Source organism: Eleutherodactylus coqui, chromosome 1, assembly GCF_035609145.1.
Source record: "Eleutherodactylus coqui strain aEleCoq1 chromosome 1, aEleCoq1.hap1, whole genome shotgun sequence".
In the NCBI taxonomy this organism is placed as follows: Eukaryota; Metazoa; Chordata; class Amphibia; order Anura; family Eleutherodactylidae; genus Eleutherodactylus; species Eleutherodactylus coqui.
Genome location: NC_089837.1, coordinates 265,918,367 through 265,941,576, shown reverse-complemented (window position 1 = coordinate 265,941,576; position 23,210 = coordinate 265,918,367). Strand labels below are relative to the sequence as shown.

The window sequence follows — 23,210 nt, the reverse complement described above, 5'->3', positions numbered from 1 at the left end:
TTTCAAAACAAAATAAAAAAAAGAAAGGGGAAAAAAAGCACAAACTTGAGATTCTGGCATAAGGCAGGTGGGAAAAATTTTTCATATCACAGCATTCAGAAATCCACATAAGTTCACACGGACAGCAGCACAAAATGGACCCATTGCGACTGTGTGGCTCTGGAGCTCTAGCGCGCTAATGAGAGCACCAGGGCCACAGGATTATGACGTATTCGCACGGAATGGATGGCACTAGATGATTCTATATATCCTACACCTGATGCCTCTTCTCAGCAGCCAAATGCCAGTGGGTTTGGTGGAGTTGTGTCATTTTGCTAATGTCTGATTTGTCTGCTTTTGATATATCTGTGTACGTATTAATGTTAGCTAGCCTGATAAACATCGCATCGGCGGTCGAAGCGTCACTTGTCATGTATTCTAACCAGTGGATTTTCTACAATAGAGCTTTCTTCGTGATTTTGTGGAGAACGTCTGAAGGATGCTGCGGTGGTGGTTCTTAGGGAGTCCAGATCGGGATCCTAGAGTGAAAGCGTGCACATCATACAGCTCCCCCTACTATTGGATTCCAGGTGTGCTGCTGATCTACTGTTTTGCTTGTGATCTAGCATTCAGAAATCCATGCCTTTTTTTCATTTTTCTATTGACATATCCAAATATAGGGGCTTAATTAATGCAAGATAAGCTGTACTTCATATGGCAATATATTGGGGTTTATAACAATGTAATTTTGCAATTTTTATACCATTCACTGTGTGTAACAAACATTTAAAAAGAAGAAAGCTATTTTATGTAATTATTTTAGTCCCACTAGAGGATATGCGATCATATCACTTGATTACTTATGCGATACCCTGACAAGCTAGCCCATTATGCATCATAGGATCTTACACATGGTAGACCTTTATGAAGCCCCACAATCCTGTTTAGTGAAGCAAAGCAGCAGCTGTATGTTACAACTGCGCCTGAGCCACGGCTGCAATATCATTAACAGCGCTTGTCGTTTAGTTATTATAACATTCATTTGCTAACAAAAAATATTTGTAAAAACACACTAGGAGTCCATACCTAAAGCTCGCCAAGGAAGAGAAGGCCATATTCGTCCACAGAGTGGAACTGATTTCATGGAGTTGTTGAAGTTTCTCACCCACCTCTCCAAGGCTAACACATGAAGAGAGAAGGACTGGAAGCCCATTCATATCCCATGACAATGCCCTGCTGCTGCCTGTCAGAACTTCACAGAAGCATTTAGACAGCACAGCTCTGTTTAAAATACCAGGACCCTGAAAAAGAGTTCACATATCAAAATATATATAAAGGCATGAATCAAAGAGAAGCATTGACTTATATGTGCCTTGTCCTTCAAAGTATACTAACAGGAATGGATGCATTCTGCATGTCACTGAATAAGGTTTAACAATTGGCCACCAAATTTACTCAACGTATCAGAGTACCTATTTTTTTCATACTGTTAAATATTAAAATGGGTAACGGGCAGCAAGACACACTAACAATATATCAGTCCAATAATATATGAGCAGCACAGTAGAGCTGCAAAGTGCATCTTACAAACCTTCATAGAAAGCTCCATGAGAGGTTGGGGAATGTCAGCCTCATCTGGGCAGGTGTGTAGTTTCCAGGAAGACCAATAATCTGGGTCAGTGGTTACAGTACTCTTCCAGAAAGAGGATAACACACCGCTGATCAACTCTGACCACAATAATGCAACATCACCAGAGTTAACCTGTAATACAAATCCTTAAGTTTAGTTCACAATAAATGCAGTAAATGGATAAGAGTAGTTTTCTACTGTAGAGTACTGATAAATGATACTGAATAATTCATACATGGAAAAGATAAAGGACCCACTAAATCAATGAGTGGGTCTCTACTGAAACCGACCAAACCCAGTATTCAGTCTATGCAGGCTCTGGTCATACTTCACAATTAAGCACAGTGCAATGCAAGTGAAGGGAATTTTAAAAATTTTCTTTAAAAAAAAAAAAGATAGCATGCTGCAGAATTTTAAATTGGTACAAAAGGTAAAATTAGTAAGTCCACAATATAACACATGCAGATTTTGCCCGAGATTCAATTCAGGTCATTTTCAAGTCTACTTAAAGATGGTTTCACACACAGGTTTTCATAGTAGTTTTTTATGCAGCTTTTTTGTGTTAAAGCCAGAAGTGTATTAAAAAAAGGTGAATGTAAAAGGGAACTTCTTTCTACTGGATCCATTCTTGGCTTTGGCTAAAAAAACTGCCACAATTAACCCCTTGAGTGGCACGCCCAGAAATTTTCCGGGACGAGCTCCACTGCCCATAGCGATATAGCCCGGAAGATTTCCGGACTATGCTTCCCCATGGGAGCTGCAGAACACAATGCCATAAGCTGTTGCGTTGTATTCTGCCTGCACAGACTCACACAGAGCAGCGCAGGACTTTGAAAAACAGAAGCAGGAAGATATTGCCGATCTGCCGGCAATCTCCCGCTTCTAAATTCAAAGTCCTGCAACACTTTGTTTACAGGTTGTCATAGAGACCGTCGGCTTGTCAGAAGCCAGCCGATGGTCTCTGTGGCAGGGAGAGCTGGTACTTGGCTTTCAGAGGATAGCCAAGCACCAGCTCTTACAGCAGAGATCAGAGAAAACCTTCGATCTCTGCTATGTTAACCCTTTAAATGCCGCTGTCTATGCGACTGCAGCATGGAAAGGGCTGTCACCATCGGACACCCGGAATGTGATCAGGGGGTCCTGATGGGTCTCTGTGGAAGTCCCCTAAAGTTTAAAAAAAAAAGTTAAAAAATTATTGAAAAAATTAAAATAAAAACACTTGTCTCCCTTTACTTTGTAAAAAATTAAAAATAAAATTACACATGTGGTATCCCTGCATCGTAATGACAGAGAAGGAAGTCAGTACATTAATAAACCCCTTAATGACGCGGCCCCTTTTTTTCTTTTTTCCCACTTTTCTTTTTTTCCTCCCCCCATTAAAAAAATTATAACTCCTTTATTTATTCATCGACGTCGCTGTATGAAGGCTTGTTTTTTGCGGAACAAGTTGTACTTTTCAATGGTGCTATTTAAAGTACCATATAATGTACTGAAAAACTTTAACAAAATTCTAGGTGGAGAAAAATGGAGAAAAAAAAATTACATTCCACCATCTTTCAGTGCGTTTTGTTTCTACGGCGCACAAACTGCAACAAAAATTACATAACTTTATTCTATGGGTTAGTACAATTATTATGATACCAAACTTGTATATTTTTTTTTTGCTGTAGTACTTGTATTTTTTTTCAAAGACATTTAATTTTTAAGATTATTTTCTGCTGCATTTTCTGCGCGCAATACCTTCTTTATTTTTCTGTCGACATACTTGAGCAAGGGCTCATTTTTTGCTAGATGTACTGTAGTTTACATTAGTGCAAATTCGGAATACATATGACTTTTTGATCGCTTTTTATTGCATTTTTTCTGGGAAGACAGGGTGACTGAAAAAGTACATTTGTGGCGTTCTTTATTTTTTTTTTCGGACTACGTTCACTGTGCGGGGTAAATAATGCACTACTTTGATAGATCGGACTTTTACGGACGCGGCGATACCAAATATGTATTTTTCTTTTATGATTTAGATTTTTTTAAATTATAGATATGGCAAAAGGAGGGCGAGTTCAACTTTTATTAACTTTTTATTTATTTTATTTTTTTTTTTAAGTGTGAAAAAGTCGTGAAAAAGAAAAAAAAACATTACAATTAAGTAATGGCATAATCGTACTGGCCTGTAGAATGACATTACTATATCATTAATACAGCTCAGAGAATGCAGTGAAGAATAAAAATAAAAAACATGCCAGAATTACAGATTTTGTTAATCTTGCCACTAGAAAAAAAGGAATAAAAAGCGATCAAAATTTTACATGTTCCAAAAAAATTAGATAAATGAAGACTAGAGTTCATCCTGCAATAAATAAGTCCTTCTAGAACTTTGGCACTGGAAAAATAAAAATAATACGGCTCTTGGAATGTGGCGACACAAAAGCAGACCTTTAAGAAAAAAAGTTTTAAATGTACAAAAATAGCAAAACATAAAAAAAACTGTATATACTTGGTATCGCCGGAATCGTGTTGACTCAGAGAATAATGTTATCATATTATTTATTCTGCACACTGAATGCCGTAAAAATGAAATCCAAAAATCAAATGGCAGAATTTCTTTTTTTTCCCCAATCTCCTACAAATTTTTTTACAAAAGTTATGCAATACATTATATACCCCCAACAATGATGCCATCAAAAAGTACAACTTGTCCCGCAAAAAACAAGCCCCCATATGGCCGTGTCAATGGAAAAATGAAACAGTTATGACTCTTGGAACGCGACTGGAAAATTAGTTGAAATTAAATGATTGGGCCATTTAAAAAAACAGCCCTGGTGGGTACGACAGGGTGGTAGGAAACCTGTCACTCAAGGGGTTAACTTGTGTGTGAAACAATCCTATAGGTTCAGCAAAGAGTTGCATCTAGGGCAGAATATTTATGTAATGCAGTGGTACATGGAGTAGCTAAGGTTTCATACTATGGAGCAATAGAGAGTCTGTCTGCCACTATATAGGCTACAATGCACACATCTTTGTACATGCCTAACTGGGCTTTTTTATAGAATAAAAAGAAGCATTACCTCAGGCTGCTGGCTAAGGAAGGAGAAGGCCCGGAGCTGCTCTACAGATACTGGTGTATATTCCAGGCAAAATACAACCAACTGGCTTAGGTCTGACTGTATGTTCTTTCTTAAGAAGGAAATAATAAGAAATGGTCAATCAATCTGATTTAAAATAATTGCATGTGTTGTCTCTTAATAGGGCTTGTCGTATACTTACCTAACATAGTAAGAATGGGACAACAGGTCAGTAATCATTTTGTACTGCCACAACAGCATGAGGTACTCCATTCCAGGCCACACTTGAACGCGACTTGAAAGCTTTGCCAAATATTCTTGGTTTACTGGTTCACAGGTACTTTCTTTTTTACTCTTCTCTCCAAGACCAATAAGAATACATTGCTGCTTCATCTGGGATTGCAGTGTTTCCAGAGTCTCAATTAAATGGTCTTAAAAATACCGTAAAATATGATTACTTGCAAATTAGCAAACATTCATTTGAAAAAACTAACAGACAACTAACAAATTATAAATTATTGGTAATTTAAAGAAAATAAGTCAGAAAGTTAAATAGAAAAATAGCATCATCACTCAAATACTAAAGACAATGGCATCATTCACAGTACTGCAAAATACTCTGGAGTCTCAAAAGACTAGGTGCAAAAGACTGAGCAGAGGTAATTAGTTATGGGATGTTCGCATTTCAGTTTTGGTTGATTAAAGAGGATTTTTCTACCCCCAATATATTTATTACAGGCAGATAAATGAAACAACATAACTACCTAGAAAACATCTGTAATATACAGACATGATAGTATGTAAAAGTACGTTAGAAAAAACTGAACTTAGAAATTTTACTTGTGTTCATGTTCTATAAAAATACTAATCACATGACTTTACAAAAAAAAAAAAAAAACGACCACCCCCACCCCACCAGATTTACCAGTATTAATATCTTCATGATGTGCTTGAAGAACAGAGGTCCAAACTTGTAGCAATTTGAACTTTGTTTCCAAGGATGAGCAAGCTGCTTTTAACCTGTAGATCTCTGACTGCCAAGTGCTGTCCTGTTTAACTGGTCTCAGTTCTGTTATACTAAGAGGAGCAGCAAGTGCTTTTAACTTGTGAACACATTGTACTACGGAATCCTCCTGTATTGTACAAAATGTTGAAGGAGAAAGCAAGAGAGAATTCACTGATAAACCATACAGACATAATAGGAACAATCCAATAACAAAAAACTATAAAGAATAAAATGCTGAGAACAGATAGATTTCTCAGGCCATCTGAATGATAAAGCTTGCACAGGTAACTGAAAGATGTTAGGTGAAATTGATAAATTCAGGAAATCTAAAGAAACCATGGGAAAACTACTGTCCCTGCTCAAAGGGTATGGGAGTGAAAGGCATAAGTATAGGCATCATTTAAATCGAAGAAGCTAAACTGTGTTTTCTCATTAGACTTCGGCGACTTGCTATGTGGCTCGCCACTGGAGTCCTGAGTTATGACCATATGTGCTGACAATTGACGTTACTGCAAACATATTCAAATCCCTAAACCGTGCCTATTTGTATGGCATAACAGCAGCGTGAAATTTTTAACTGAAATATTTATCAGCAAAAATTTATAATTTCTACCGTCTCCACATTAAAGCTAGGGTTACATGTCGACTGTCTATGTAACAAATATCATGCGGCCAAAGATTGTACTGCTGTCCTCCATGATGCAATCTTTGGTCATGAAAAGTGGTCACGCCAAGTCATGTAACCCTAGCCTAAGGCTGGGGTCACAGAGGGCGAAATTGTCATAGAATTTCCGTATGGAAAGTCCATATGGCAATTCCACCCGCGGCTCCTAATCCCGGGTTTAGTCAGCAAAGTTGACGAGATTTTACAATAATATCTCGTCTACATGCTGCGGCCAAACCGCACAAAAACAGACAAGCGGCTCAGAATTCAATTCCGCAGCATGTCAATTCTTTTCTCTTTTCCGCAGCGGCCTCTCTCCTCTCTATGGGGAGAGAAAGCCGCAGCGGAATGCCGACACAAAACCACTCCAAAACCCGTGGCTTTTAAAAAGCTGCGCTTTTCCAGCATAATTTGTGTGGTTTTAAGGTGCGGCCATTCAGCTGGAATTCCGTCCCGTGTGACCCCAGCTTAAAAGTTTCAAGCCTCCATTTTGAAGCTAAATTTTGCTCCCGACCATTACTCAAGGTTGAATGTGGCTCACAAGTTACTAAGGGTTAGGGACCTCCAATCTAGACCTTCACCCCACTGTGGCTGAACATCTTACACTCTTGAACAGTCGAGAAGATTATATCTACAGTCAATAGGAATTACAAAGCATCTTAACTTATAAAAGAAGAAAACTAGAAACATCACTGATGTCCATGACTTGACCAAGAAAACAAATGGTCATACAAATGTAAGGCCCAATGCCCACTTGCACGCACAGATTCCACTGCTGAATCCCACAGTGGAATCCCTGCGTGCCCGCGGCCACGGACATTAAAAAAAAAAACTGTTTCTTACCTCTCCGGATCCAGAGAGAGTTCAGCAAGATCCAGCGAGTGTCTCCTCCGTGCCGGCCAGATCATCTTTCTTCAGCACGACAAATGTGTCTGGGAGCGCCAGCCGACGCACCTGGCACATGTGCAGTGCTTTCTTTTTTGTTTTTAAATCTCTTGCTTTCCCGTGGATCGGCAGCACATCCACAGAGACAGCTGCGGGTGTGCTGCGAATAAGATGGCTTCCATTGACTTCAATGGAAGCCATCCCTGTGGGATCCGCAGGAAAATGAAGCATGCTGCGATTTCTTCCTGTGCGTGCAATCCGCATGCAGGGAAAAAAGTCACATCTGCATGCTTTTAGAGGCTTTGCGGACGCTAATGCATCCCTATGGGCGGTTTGATTTGCGGATCTCCTGTGACTTTGTGCAGGTTTCGCAAATTAAATCCACCCCTGGACATTGGGCCTAACTGTACAGAATGCCTAATAGTGCCTCATAAGTAAAACAAACATTTTTGACAGACATATTATGATGCTTATTTTGATTGGTGTGACTATATGTAAACTCAAAGGTAAGTTCGAATAGCATAGACTGAATATAATTACCTTAAAAGGCAACGGTTTACCAAGAACTTTCTGCAACAATTTTATGTTGGCAGGTGACTGAGAAGAGGATGCAGAGAGACAATTCTGAATATTCACAGATAAGGACTGGACTTCTTCAGAAAGCCTAGAAGAGAAACAAATTCACACTGTGTTGTGCATATAGGGCCCCTAATTAGCAGTATGCACAGAGGAAAAAAAGAAAATGTTTTTCTATTCTGGTGGTATATGTACTAACAATATTCTTCAAACAGACAAAGGTATAACTAGGGCTGGACAATTAATCGAATTTGATTAATTTGCAGTTTTATTGTCTTGCAAGTCATACTATTGCATGAAACATAAAATCGACTGTTGCTCTGCCCAAAGGTAAAATCGTGCAGGTGCAAAGGTGCGGAAGGAGGGAGCCGTATTGATTACCTGCTCTAAGGACTCTCCAGTTAACGGGACAGGTTGCCTCTCAGTGCAGGTGGGCCTGGTGTTGAGAGGCTCCCGACTGCATGCCTGTTTCTAATCTACCTCCTCTTCAACCATCCTGGCCCCTCTCTGCAGTGTACACAAGAGGAGACCTTCTATGCTCTCAACGTATTGGCAGGAAACACAAGATCCGATTGCCTGCATGCAGCCAGATTATGCCGGCAGACAATGGACGTACTATCCTGCTCGCACATCGCACTGCCATTGGTTTCTTGGGGTGAGTGTGAGCTGGCTGCTTAAAGTCAGCTGAACTGTGCACCTCCTGCCTTATGTCTGTATGGTGAACTACAAGTCTCAGCATCCAATACAGCTACTTTCTGTGTGGAGTGTTGTGGCTACTGAGACTGGAGTTATGTGAAGGATGAAAAAATATATATCCAACACCAATATCGACGGTTCCCTTCCAATATATAGTGTCATTGTACCACCCCTACCCCTCTAGTATACAGCCACATTATGTGTCCCCTACCCCACCAGTATATCATTATGAGATCCCCTTCCCCATACTACTATAAGGTTATTTTACTGTCCCCTTCCCCTCCATGATATAGCATCATTATATTGTCCCCTGCCTCTCTTGTACATAGTGTCATTATACCGTCCCCTTACCCTTTATATTATAAAAATCTTAACGGTCCCTTTTAAAAGTGAGGGTGAACATAAACTGAACCCAAGCGACAATTCTGATAAGCATGCTGATACACAATTCAATCTGTAAAATTTGTCTATTTTTCGTTTTTCTTTTACTTTAACAAAAAGATAAATTGATATTAAAATCAAGAATGATACATACATTTAAAAAAATGTTTTTTTTTAATTTATTTTTAGACTAAATCAACCAGCCATAATTAGAACAAATACTTGTAGAAGCTATTAAATCAATGCTACCCAAGTAATAGGCCTTTCTTTACTGCAAGAAGCAAAAAATGAAGCAGCAGTCTTAAATGTGTATTCTTTAAAGCATTGCTCTGACACCAACCTGTGAATCTCATTTCCAAAGAAGATTTCTGAAATCTGTTTGACTGAATGCTTTGCAACCCAGTTCCAGTGAAGTGTTAACAAGGCTAGGTCATCATGCTCTAAGCCAACGTTTTCAGACACCAGCCTGAACCTATCACGCCACCTGAGGCAGGAGAAAACCTACAAAGCAGGAATTAGCAACTGTAAGGCATTAGACAAAAACATGAGGAAAATCAAGAACTTCTGTTGCGAACTTCTATGCAGAAACTGAAAGTTCATTTTTTTGTGTGAGCTCCTTTTTAACAATCCATAAAAACTTAAAGAGGAACTCTTATTTTGGGGAAATCGATTACATTGTCACTGACCTCTGCCATGAAAAATCCAGTTTTGCAGCTAGTCCCTACCATGTTGCATATTCTGCACTTTTCTTTTGGCCTCCAGGTCACATAACCAGGACTTACAACTTTCTATATCCTGCAAATGATTTAATGGGGCAGCTTTATACAAACTGTCAACAACAACAAAAAAACAGCCCAAAGTGCCCATAGCAACCAATCGAGAGCACTTTTCATTTTGCATTCTGCTCCTCAAAATGAAAACTGAGCTGTGAATCATTGTGATGTGCAAGATAGACAGTTTTTCTCTAAAGAAGTTGACATAAAGCTGTCACATTAACTGCAAGGTACAGGGTGTTGTCAGAGTGCTGGCCATGTGATCTGGAAACCAGAAGAAAGCTGCAAAAAACACAGCCCGAAGGGGACAAACTACAAAACTGGATTCTTCACAGCAGAAGCCAGTGTAATAGTGATGGATTTTTCAAAACTTAGAAGAGGAAAAATATTTTTAAAAAATAAATAAATAGTGCTTATTTAAAGGGGTTTTCCACTGAAATAATATTTATGACCTATAATCGGGATAGGTCATCAATAGTTAATCAGCTGGGGTCAGACACTCGGGCGGAAGCCCCAAGTTGACCTCTGTGCAGCAGCCAGCACTTGTAAGTGCAGGCACGGCTCTCATTGAAATCAATGTGCCTGCAGTTACAAGTGCCAGCCACTACATGGGAGGTAAGCGTGGAGACTTACTCTCTAAAAACACAGAAGTTGGAGCCCAAGTCCGCACGCCGACCTCCTATGTAGTGGCCAACGCTTGTAACTGCAGGCACATCATGCATGGATTTCAATGAGAGCTGTGCCTGCCGTTATAAGCACTGGCCACTACACAGAGGTCGGTGCAGAGGCTTCCGCACTGACCTCTGTGTTATGGCGATGCTGACAGCATGCGCCCACACAGCTGATCGGTCGGGTCCTGAGCGGTGGACCCTGGCCGATCAACTATTGATAACCTATCCTGATGATAGGTCATCAATAGTATTTCACTGGAAAACCCCGTTAATTATTTTACTGTCAGCATTTTCTATAGGAAAATGCACTTTTGTGTTGGCGCAGTCCAAGAGCTATAGCATTTTAATTTTTTCAATTATGGAGCTCTATAAGAGTTTGCTTTTTGCGGGATGAACTCTAAACTATCCAATTTGGATTGCTTTTTAATTCCTTTTTTTCTAGAGGCAAGACTAACAAAATTTGCAATTCTGGTCCTTTTTTTTTATTTCAACAGCATTCACCGGACAGTAAAAATACGTTAAATCAATTCTGCAGGCTCATACGTTTATGTCAATACCAAATTTATATATTTTTTGCAACTTCTTCACACTCTTTGAATGCAGCAATTAGTAAAAGTAAATTTTTTTTAAAGACCTCTAACAATTTTCTTTTTTTGTCAAAGATGCTGTAAAAGGGGATTTTGTTTTCTTGTTGGAGGAGTTTTTAACCCCTTAGTGACCAAGCTTTTAACAGTTTTTCCATTTTCGTTTTTCTCTCAGCCTTTTTGAAAAAAATCTGTACTCCTTTATTCATCCATCGACATAGCGAGGGCTTGTATAAAGGCTTGTTTGTTGCGGGACGAGTTGCATTTTTCAACAGTACTATTTAATGCAACGTTGAGAGAATTAGGGGGGAAAAATGAAACTCCGCCATCTTTCGGAGCGTCTTGTTTCTATGGTGCACAAGCTGCAACAAAAAGGACATGATATCGTACTGACCGAATAAAGTTTACTACGATGCCAAACTTATATGTTTGTTTTTTTTTTGTTGTACTACTTGTATTTCTTTTTAAAGATACTTAATTTTTTTGTATTATTTTCTGCCACCATCTTCTGTGCGCAATAGCTTCTTTATTTTTCCATTGACATAGTTGTGCAAGGGCTAATTTTTTGCAGAATGTCATATAGTTTGCATTGGTACCATTTTGGAATTTATACGAGTTTTTGATCGCTTTTAATTGCATTTTTTCTTGGAGACAGCGTGACCCAAAAAAAAAGCACACTTCTGGCAACGTTCATCATGTAGGGTAAATAATGCGTTACTTTGATAGATCAGACTTTTACGGAATTAAATCAAATATGTATTTTTGTTTTATTATTTAAATTCTTTTATTACAAATAGGGCAAGAGGCTGTTTTTTGTTGTTTTTTTTGGCTGCGATACTTTGATTGCTCCTGCAGTATGATGTAATGCCATAGCATTACATCATACTGCCATGACAGCCCAGGAGCCTTTCAGAAGTCCCCCCGCTGCCATGACACCTGTATGGCTCCTTGCGATCCCATCCCGGAGGCCCGTTCGGGGGATTTAAATGCCGCTGCCAGAATTGACAATGGCGTTTAAGACGTTGACGTATCCGATGAGCCGCACAGCTTAAATCGGAACTGTTGCCGCTGGGTGTAGGCTGTAAGAAACAGCAGACACCCGGGATGTATGAAGAGAGATCGCCACGCAATCTCTATTCATACATATCCAAATGGAAGGAGGAAGCTAGTTTAAAGGGGTTCTGACACAAATAATTTTTTTAGGCTTTAGCAGCCATTGTTCCCTGGTCTGCCTAATGGACACAGGGAACCCATGGTCTAATGGCTGCTAAAGCATAAAAATCTTATGCTTACCTTTTCTTCTGTTGTTGTTGTCAGCAGCGGGGTCATCCTCTTCTTCCTGCACGAGCCGCGCCGCTCCGAGATCGCGCGCATGCGCAGTGGAGAGGTGCCCTCTGACAGGATTCAGGACGGGCCGCGTCTCCACTGCGCATGCGCAGAATCTCGGAGTTCAGCAGGATGGACGGGCCGCCCACAGCAAGCACGGCTTGTGACGTGCTTGCTGTGGGCGGCCCGTCCGTTCACCTCGGAAGTGCCTGCCGGACGGAGCAGAGCAGGAAGCGGTCTTTTTGACCGCTCCTGCTCTGCTTTTACAAGGCACAGAAGAAGATGTCGGCTGGAGGGGACATGCCTGGCGATCGGGCCAGGCCAGGCAAGGCGAGGCGAGTAAAATTTTTTTTTTTTGATGTCAGAACCCCTTTAATTTGAAAAGATTTTCTTGCCTTTTTTCAACTTGTGCCGTACATATCAGAATAAAATTAGGACGCGTCTCGGTCCCAACCGGGCCCATAACTAATAATTCAGAGAAGCACTCACTTACCACAGAAGAAAAACATACATAAAACTATCAGAGCTTTCAGTAAGATGCTACTACAAAAAAAACAAACAAAAAAAACAAACAAAAAACACAAATTGTCTATACTATATATGATTGGTGAACTATCAATAAATATATAATAAATCAGTCTTCATAGTCAAACCTTTTGGAAAACGGGTGTCAAGTCCAAGTATTCAGAAAGCCTCCCGTTTTAGAGCCTGTTATTGACTGTTTTTTAATTTTCTAATATTCCTTACTCTCTCAATTCAATAGAAGGAGAAGCTATGTGCATTTCCTCTTTATTCCTCAACAAAAGGTTTGGCCTACCTGTATTGCCGTTTTTTATGTGTCGTTAATGCTCCATTATGCATATTTTTAGCCTGCGAGCTGTGCAGCCCACATATTTTAGATTGCACTTCGTACATGCAAGGATATAAATCACATTAGAAGACTCACAGTTGCTAAAAATTTTTATCATATAATTCTTTGTGTTATCTCTTTTCTCAAATTTTTGTGTTTTATATGCCTTACTACATGCTCCACAGCGGTGTCTGCCACATTTGAAAAACCCCTTGAAATCAATCCAATGCAAATTAGTTTTTTGGGGGGTTTCAAATAGACTCAGTGACAGTAAATTTCCCAGATTTTTATTCTTCTTTGCTACGCAAAGAGCACCTTTATCAAGTATGTTATTGAGGGTGTCATCCTGCTTTAACCCCTTAGTGACTGAGCTTTTTTGCTTTTTTCCCATTTTTGTTTTTTTCCTACTCCCTTTAAAAAAATCGTAGTTCCTTTAATTATCCATCGACGTCGCTGTATAAGGGCTTGTTTTCTGCGAGATGAGTTGTATTTTTCAATGGCTCTATTGTACCATTTAATTTACTGCAAAACATTTTAAAAATTCTAAGCGGAGAGAAATGGAAAAAAAACGACATTCCACCATCTTTCGGTGCGTCCCGTTTCTACGGCGCACAAACTGCAACAAAAACGACCTGATCTTTTTATTCTATGAGTCAGTACGATTACTACGATACCAAACTTATATAGTATATTTTTTTTGCTGTAGTACTTGTATTTTTTTTTTAAGATATAAAATTTTTAAAAATTATTTTCTGTGTCCATTTTCTGCACACAATAACCATTTTAATTTTTTGGCTACATAGTTGTGTGAGGGCTCATTTTGTGTGGTATTTCCTGACATTTCCGTTGGTACCATTTTCGCATAGAGTTGACTTTTTGATCGCCTTTTATTACATTTTTTTCTCGGTGATAGGGTGACCAAAAAATTTTCGGGCGTTTTTTTTTTGGACCACATTCACCGTGCGGGGTAAATAATACATTACTTTGATAGATCGGACTTTTTTTGGTTTATTATTTTTATTGCAAATATGGCGAAAAAGTTTTTTTTTTTGAACTTTTATTCCTTTTTTTTTTTTTTTTTTTTTTTAACAACAACTAAAACTTTATTGTTCTTTTTTTAGACTTTCTTTCAGTCCCCCTGGGGGACTTTAACATGCGATGCTTTGGTCACTCCTGCAGTATGACGGGGATGGCTTGCTAGGCAGTCTGCTAAGGCAGCCCTGGGGCCTTTCTAAAGGCCCCCGGCTGCCATGACACCTGCACGGCTCCCTCGATCTCACCGCGGGGGGGGGGGGGGGGGGCCGTGCGGGACCCCCAAACAGCGTTCGTGGGATTTAAATGCCGCTGTCGGAATTGACTGCGGCATGTAAAGGGTTAATAGCCGCGATCGGCCGTTCGCGGCTATTGCCCACGGGTGTCAGCTGTAATAAACAGCTGACGCCCACGCTGTATGGAGGGAGAGAGCGGCGCTATCTCCCTCCATACACGTTCTGCAACAGCAGGACGTAAGAAAGTCGATAGCGCCGTCATTAAGGGGTAAAAACAGGTGAGAATTTCATGAATTCTTAATTTTATAAAAATCCTTACTATAAGATGTGGGGAAAAATAATTTCTCTCTTTTTAGAGCATGTGTCACAATGTCTGTTGTTTAAGAGATCTGTGCGTTTCAGTTTTTCTATTGTGTTTAAAGCTTTGTCCAAAATAGGTTTTTTGTACCCCCAATCTTGTAACCTCATGCATATTAAATATTTTGATACTGTAAATTCACTCTGTGTAGAGCAAGCTCTTATAGCCCTTGTGAATTCACCTAACGGGATTTCATTAATTCTATGCCTCAGATGCCCGTTGGATGCATGTAATATGGTGTTTCCTGTTGTAAGTTTTCTGAATAAACAGGTATCTATTGTATGTGTGTCAGCATTCCCTCTTAATGATAGATCCAAGAAGGACAACTCCTCTTTGTGGTGTGAACTAATAAAACGCAAGTTAAACTTTAAAATCGTCCTTCTGTACATCATCGTTCCATATAAGGATGAGGTCATCTATGTACCGAGCATACCACATAAAATGGCCACAAAAGGGATTGTCATGCGAAAAAATAAATAACTCCTCCCACCAACTCATGACAAGGTTGGCGATAGGGGAAAATTTGGAGCCCATCGGGGCTCCTGAAACCTGTAAAAAATAATTACCCTCAAACATGAAAAAATTATGTTTAAGGAAAAATTCTACACATTCTAAAATAAATTCCTTTAAATGTGTTGTGTATTTATTGTATTTTTTAAAATCAAATTTAACAGCCTCAGTGGCCACGTGATGTGGTATGCTCGAATACAGGTCTTTTACATTGCATAAGAGACATCGGTATTCTGGTTTCCATATAGTATTCTGTGATTGTTGCATGACATTCTTGCTATTCCTTAAATAGGTGAAGGCGTTATCGGCGGTCACTAAGGGGTTAATGTGACCATTTGTTGATCCATGAAATGTTTTGATCGCTTTCTAGAGCTTTTTGTAAGGCAAGATTAATTAGCGATTTTTGCCATGTTTTTTTTGTATTCTATTCAGGGGCGTGCACTGTGCAGTTTAACCCTTTCCAATCCACTGTCTGATGTCTAAAGACATTCTGATTAAAGGCTGTACAGCTTCCGATGTCGGAAGATGTCCGGCAGGGTATTCTTACTGCATATTACTGGACGCTGTGTTGTCGGGGGGCCTCTCTAACATGTCCAATACCGCAGTACTGGCTCTAGCCATTGTATAATGGCAGAAAGAGAAAACCCCCTATGAAACGCTAAATCCAAAATTGGATTGCAAAGGGTTAAATTAATGTACTAGCTTTTTTTTCCTGGGTCACTACAAATCACGTGATTTTTTTTTTTACATACTAAAGGGTGGAGTTTTCATGTTTTTATTTTTAGTACTTTTTTTTTTTTTATACTTTAACTTTTTATTTTTGTCTTACTAGAGGACTTGAATCTCACCATATTTTATAATCGTTCTAATACACCGGTAAACTGAAGTATGGTAGTGTATTAGGGGTCTGATGGGTGTCAGCCTTTTACATGCCGCGGTCGCACTGAGCGGGGCATGTAAAGGGTTAAACAGCAGGGATTGAAGGTTTCTTTGGTCCCCACTGTTAGAGCAAGTGCCAGCCCGTCATCCGACAGCTGAGCCCTGCATTAGGCTTCTGATACAGCCATCTTTTAAAAAAACACTGCAGAATAAAGACCCTTAACGGCTGCCGTCAAAAGACCTATGTGAGGTCATTAAGGAGTTGCAGCATTAGTGCAAGGACCCTGTCGCCTTCTTTCAAGCTTCTCATCCAAATGCTAGAATCCCATTTTAACAATAAAGTGCTCAGATACAATTTAGTCACATCATCAGCTGATGATTTTCACTATACAGATAACTGGTCAAGGCTAATTGCTATAGAATATAGTTATAGCTATTATCAAAACAGCATTGTGAAGTTACCCAAATAGAGAAGCAGCCATTTGAGAACAAAACAGACAAAATAATAACACAAAAACAAAATAACGTAAATACTTTTCTTTAAATACAGACGAGTATCCAATTAGCAAAGTTTACTTTACAAATTGGCACTAAAATGTGCATATAAACCAGATCTCACCTTACTAGTTGCTTCATCTGTCAATGGAGAAAGGCTTGACTCAAGGTATTCACAAACAAGCATGTCCCAGAGGTCAAAAAATGCAGCAAGATGGGCTACTACTGGATGAGGAAGGTCCTGATGGACAGCTGGATCTAATTACACAGAGCAAAAAAATTACATAAAGTCTTTCATGACTCTGTATTTTCTCAGGGGTTGATTACTACTTGAAGTGTGCAGTGTGGGACTGGGGTTCTTTAGGCTCACCAGAGGAAATTATTTTGAGGGCCCATATCTATACAGAACATATACTATTATTATTGTGGTAGCTGGCATTTGGATATGAAAGTTATTGCAAGCAAGCTGGTGGGTATTGTATGCCTATTTTAGAGCAGGAGATGAGATAGCAATTGTAGGGTTAAAGAGTTACTGTGACTGTGCAATACTGTAGTGAAACATAAAGGCGCATTTACACGGAGCGATGATCGTTCAAAAATCGCTCGAACGACAATTTGAGTGACAGCTTTGAGCGATCATTTTGCATAAACTTTTAAGTAGCTACTCAGCTACTTAAGAGCAATTAAAGGGGTTGTCCCGCGGCAGCAAGTGGGTCTATACACTTCTGTATGGCCATATTAATGCACTTTGTAATGTACATTGTGCATTAATTATGAGCCATACAGAAGTTATAAGAAGTTTTTCACTTACCTGCTCCGTTGCTAGCGTCCTCGTTTCCATGGAGCCCGCCTAATTTTCGGCGTCTAATGGCCAAATTAGACGCGCTTGCGCAGTCCGGGTCTTCTTCTTTTCTCAATGGGGCCGCTCGTGCAGGATGCCGGCTCCGTGTAGCTCCGCCCCGTCACGTGCCGATTCCAGCCAATCAGGAGGCTGGAATCGGCAATGGACCGCACAGAAGCCCTGCGGTCCACCGAGGGAGAAGATCCCGGCGGCCATCTTCAGCCGGTAAGTAAGAAGTCACCGGAGCGCGGGGATTCAGGTAAGCGCTGTGCGGATTTTTCTTTAGGTCCCTGCATCGGGGTTGTCTCGCGCCGAACGGGGGGGGGGGGGGGGGGTTTGAAAAAAAAAAGAAAACCCGTTTCGGCGCGGGACAACCCCTTTAAGTGTGCAAATGAAGTCTTAGCTGAAAGCAGTCTGCATTCAGTTCCATTGTTCTCCAACGGGAAACAATGCTATCAGCACTCCCCGTAGAGAAATGCTGATAAGGCTGAAAGACGATTGTTAGGTTGGACTGATTTTAACGATCAGCTAGCAGTGCACAAAAAGTGCACGATGGCCGCGTGTTTAAACGCAACGATTACCGCTCAAACGATCGCTTTTTAGCGATTTTTAAGCAATTATCACTCCGTGTAAATGGGCGTTAACCAATCAGTTTGCTTTTAGATAAGGAAGGAATGTCTTTGAGTGGATTATATAAGGAAATAAATGGCCTTTGGTCCTAAGTTCGTTTTTTTAAAGGATTCTACTGAAATCATATATATCGATATTAAAAGCTATAATTCCTGGAGAATCTGCCTAGGTGTTTTTGGATCCTAAACATTATCATTGCACAGAACATACCCTATATGATTGAAAGTGTGTGAAAACTCATTGAGTTCAAATACACAAAGCAAAGCTGACCAGTGCTGAAACAAATAAATGTGTCTCCTGTCTCTAGAAGTGAAAGAGCTTTACGAAATTGGGTTTTCCATGGCTGGACACAAGACTAAGGTTGCATAATGCCAAGCTTCAGCTGGAATTGGGTCAAGCACAACCCTACTGAATTCTGGAGCAGTAAAAACTAAAGTTTGGCAGATGCCTGAGAATGCCATCTACCAAAATGCATAGTTGTCCTTTATGGAAACAGGAACAACCTGAAGATACAGTAGTGCAGTTACTGCAAATTAATCCCTCCCTAACTATAAAAGATAGATATATGTCATGTGGTCAAAGAGCATAAAGCAAGCTCGAATGCAGCCATAGCCTTACCTATCTGGCAGGATACTAGACAGTATTGCCCCAGAGCCAAATGCTAGAGGTTCGATGGCAGGGGATCTAACCGTAACATAAAGGAAGTGCAAATTGGCAGCGGCCTCTCTGTTGATTATCATTTGTTGGCTGTCTCCCAGCCCCTAACCTACGAATCTAATGTCAGTGCTGGAAGCTTGGGTTGCCCGTTAATGGTGTATCTCGTCTCCACAACAAGTATGGGTGGAGACGTAGTAAAGGCTGTATCCGCCCAGTGTACGCCCCCGCAAGATACTGATTGGCTGCCTGGAGAAAAGTCCTAGCAGCGTGGGGATTTACGTATGCCTGGGATGGAGGGTTAGTTTCAGTGTAAATCCTTCCATATGAGAGCGGGGCAGCATTAAAATAGAAGCATTTACTGCAAATAATGTAAGGCTAACACTGTAACTAACCCTAACCCTCCATCCTAGCCATAAATCCCTACGCTGCTATGACATTGCTGGCCATGTAACATCTCCCCTCCGGACTCACTCCTGGGCTTTCCACCCAACCCTCCCCCCCCACTCTCTTCGCTAGCCAAGTTACATTTCCGAGCCGTACTCCCAAAGTCTCCTCCTACCCGGCGTCCGGCTGCATCCTTTGTACCCTTCACGCCTTCCGTCACAAAACCTGTCCCGGCGCTGTAGCAGTTAACAGCTCCCGGGTCCTCTCACTCACTCCCTCCTGCCTCCTGTTACGGACCCTGCCGGCGCTGTAGCGGTTGACCGCTGCTGGCTCCTCTCACTCATCCTGGGCCGGCACTCTTCTTTGTGCCGTAGCAGCTCCGACGGGGTCACTGTAGTGTAGGGAGACAGAGGACGCGAGCGAGCAAGCCAGGTAGCCAAGGGAGACCAAAGTGGTGACCTGAGAGAGTGAGCCATGCAGCCAATCAGGGACTGGGGGCGTCACCAGGCTGTCAAGCTGCCTTACCCTTGTCAACACCCACCACTTCCGGTGTCGACAAGGTACAATAGTAGCGGGTTCCCCTTTCTGGTCTTAGGGTGCTGTTATCAAAAAAATACAGAGAGTTGTTTATGTCAGCTTGTAGCCTACCTGCGAGAACTAGACCATTGAAGTGGAAACCCTAGTATAAAAACTTTCACTTGTCTCCTAAAAGTGATCAGGATGATGAAATGGTCAATTAGTTCATTACAAATTATATCAATTGCAAACTACGAAGCAATTTCTAAGTAACACTTCCTTTCTGGTCAAATTTAGGGTTCGAAAGCTTGTGATTACACAAACAACTAATGAGAACACTGTGCAAATTGAAAACTAAATTATGCTGCATGAGGTGGGACATGTCCTGGTGCAGCATGCAAGTGGACGATTAGAGCGAGAGCTACACTATTGAATCCAATCATCTATCCTAGACATCCCCGCCACCACTTTATTGCAGTTTGGTGCAGCAATGACGGGCTTCAAAAACAAAAAATGACATGCTTGTAGAGGGCCCTGGTTCCAAGATGGTGCCACAGCTCAGCTGATTAATAAACTACTACAATCCTCTGCATGGTGTGGAAGCACCTGCAGTGCTTTGTACATACTCCACAGCAGGAAGTGGTGAGCACCAAGATCTGCCAGCAGATGTTACCAATAGTGGCTGCAGAGACAAACCAATGCTTTTCTGGGGAGGAATAGATACTGGTGCTGCAGGTTCGACACAATAACTGCCCCAGTAGCCACCAGAGATGCAAGCTGTCCCGTCTACTACAATATACTCTGCCACTCCAGGCTCATCTGAGCTCACACTCAAATGCTGTCTTTGCAGCAGTCCCTCATTGCAAAATCTCACTATCCACTCATACAATGCAATTAGGAGGTATGCGAGAGCACATTACCATCATACAATACGACTTACAAAAAGTAATGGAGTGCATTGCAGGAACTGAGGGCGGGCTTGTCAGAGGATAAGTTGCACTGTACACTCATAAATAAATACTCCTTTCAAAAATATTTCATTCTTAGCTAAAACAGATGATGTAGAGATACACAGGAATAATGTTAGGATAGTGGGAGTCCCAGAAAAGTAAGAGTGAGGATCCTACTACTTTTTTCTAAAATGGTTCTTAGGTAAGTTTGGAATAGGGACTCTAACCCACTTATTTGCCATCGAGTGAGTACATTGTGTACCAAACAGATCAATGTCACTGTGTCATCCACCGCGCATGGTTCTCATGAAGTTACTGCATTACCACAATAGAGATATCTTGTGCAGAGCTCAAAAATGTGCAGATCTTACTTATAACAGATCTAAGGTTTCTATATTTCCTGACTATTTTACTGAGTTGCCAAGACTGCAAGCTAAGTTAATAAATGTCAAGAAATTGGAACTAAATTTGCACCATATTTGGTGACTTTGCCATCCTGGGAAGAGGCAATACTCATGCTGCTCCTCCACTTACAGCCCATTGTCTAGGATAGACCTATTATTGGGAAACCAGCTACTACTTCACCAAATGACCCATGTTCAGACCATTCCCCTCAAAAAACCTCACTAATGCTCCCCACCAGAAATCTCTCACTTTCTCCTGTACGGAAGCCAAAGCCGTTCTAGCTTCAGATAATTGATGGACAAGGCAACATTACCTCTCAGTTGCAAGAGTTCTTTTATGTGAATATGGTCTCTGCCTCTCCAATCTGTATTTGGGAAACCATGAAGGCATGTCTCATGGAAGTTTTTATAAAGTCTGTCAGTAGAGTTAAGTTCAATTCTCGTCAACTCAAGTCCAAGTTTTGCGGACTCTCGCAACCCTATGCTCTATGTAACCCTAATCAGGAAACCCATAATCTGTTTCGGGCTGCACAAGAGGTTGCTAATGATACTCTATTGCACGCTGTCTCCTGCAGTTTTTAATGTAGCAGTGCTATTTTGAGGAGAGGGAAAAAGCAGGTCATCTGTGACAGCGTGAGTCCTGAGGGGGTATCCTTATGTTCTCACTTAGACACCCTTCAAGCCCAACTACTAACTCATGTTTACTCTCCTCTGACTCCTTTAAATGTGCGCTCTGGAACTGCCAGTCAGCATGCAACAAAATCCCCACCATCCACAACTTTTTTACTGATAAAATCTCTAAATCTGCTAGCTCTCACAGAAACATGGATACAACAGTCTCACACTGCCTCCCCTGCTGCACTGTCTTATAATGGCCTGTAGTTCTCCAATACCCCAAGACCGGAAAACATGCGTGAGTGAAGGAGTAAGGGCTATTCTCTTCCCAAAATGTACCTACCAGGTCATGCCCCCCGTACCCTCACCCATTTTCCCATTGTTTGAGGTACATGCGCTACGACTTTTCTGTGGGGTGTCCATGCGAGTAGCAGTCATCTACCACCCACCAGGTGCTCCTCTTCAGTTTCTGAATCACTTTGCCGCTTTGCTCCCCCACTTCCTATCCTGCGAAATTCCAATCCCCATCTTAGGCGATTTTAACATCCCCATTAACCCCATCTGCTTCTTAGCTTCTATCACTCACCCCCTCTCACAACTCACAGCCTCTCCCACTCACAAGGATGGCAATACTCTTGAACTTGTCTTCCTCCATCTCTGCTCTGCTTCTCACTTCACCAACTCCCCCCTCCCGCTCTCAAACCATAACCTCCTCTCTTTCTCTGTCAAGCTTCCTAGTATCTCCCCAGACCCGCCTACTTTCCCGTACATACAGGAACCTTCAGGCCGTTCATATCCAAAACTTTGCTGAGTCCCTACAGTCTTCTTTGTCCCCCTAGCTTTCTCCTCTCTTACCCCAACCTGGCTGCCGCACAATACAACAGCACTCTCAAACATGCCCTGGATAAAGTGGCCCTCCGTGACCCAAGCCATCTGATGCAGACCTTGGCAACCCTGGCTCACGCCTCAAAACGCACTTCATCCGATGGTGCTCTAAATGTGTAGAACGCAAACATCCGCAGACTTTCTCCACTGCAAATTCATGCTCAGAACCTACAACCCTCACACAACCCTAAACAACTCTGATACTTCTCACTCTCTTCTCAGCCCTAAACTGCAGTCCCCAGTGACGGATCTCAGTGCTGAAAAGCTGGCAGCTTACTTCAAAAGGAAAATCAAGGACATCTGACAAGAAATAACCTCCGAATCCCAGACTAGCCCTGACCCTAGTCTCGTCAGTACTGCATCTAGCTCCTGCTCACTCTCTGTACTCAAACCAACGACAGAGTAAGAAGTCTCCAGATTGCTTTCCTCTGCTTGCCCCACCACCTGCACTAGCGGCCCTCTCCCCTCACACCTCCTCCAGTCCCTTTCCCCGGGGGTTATCGTCCACCTCACCACTATATTCAACCTCTGACCTCCGGCATTTTTCCCTCCTCTTTCAAACATGTCATCATATCCACACTGCTAAAGAAACCCGACTCTTGACTCAACTGATATAGCTAACTACTGACCCATCTCAAATCTCCCCTTCATCTCCAAACTACTAGAATGTCTGGTTTACTCTTGCCTTATAAGCTATCTACCAGAAAACTCTTCTTGACCCTTACAGTCCTGGTT

At 41.4% G+C, this 23,210-nt stretch overlaps 1 protein-coding gene across 2 annotated transcripts in view; it reads right to left on the bottom strand.

The window, feature by feature from the left end:
• Positions 1–23,210, bottom strand: part of MDN1 (midasin AAA ATPase 1) — a 351,783-nt gene that overhangs the window by 119,997 nt on the left and 208,576 nt on the right. For both annotated transcript variants that reach the window (XM_066608461.1, XM_066608470.1), the window contains exons 53-60: positions 16,718–16,851; positions 9,220–9,380; positions 7,767–7,890; positions 5,597–5,804; positions 4,874–5,102; positions 4,675–4,783; positions 1,571–1,741; positions 1,066–1,280 (exon numbers count right to left, since the gene is read on the bottom strand). In XM_066608461.1, coding sequence (XP_066464558.1) covers positions 1,066–1,280; positions 1,571–1,741; positions 4,675–4,783; positions 4,874–5,102; positions 5,597–5,804; positions 7,767–7,890; positions 9,220–9,380; positions 16,718–16,851 — 1,351 coding nt within the window. The remainder of the gene's footprint in view (positions 1–1,065; positions 1,281–1,570; positions 1,742–4,674; positions 4,784–4,873; positions 5,103–5,596; positions 5,805–7,766; positions 7,891–9,219; positions 9,381–16,717; positions 16,852–23,210) is intronic.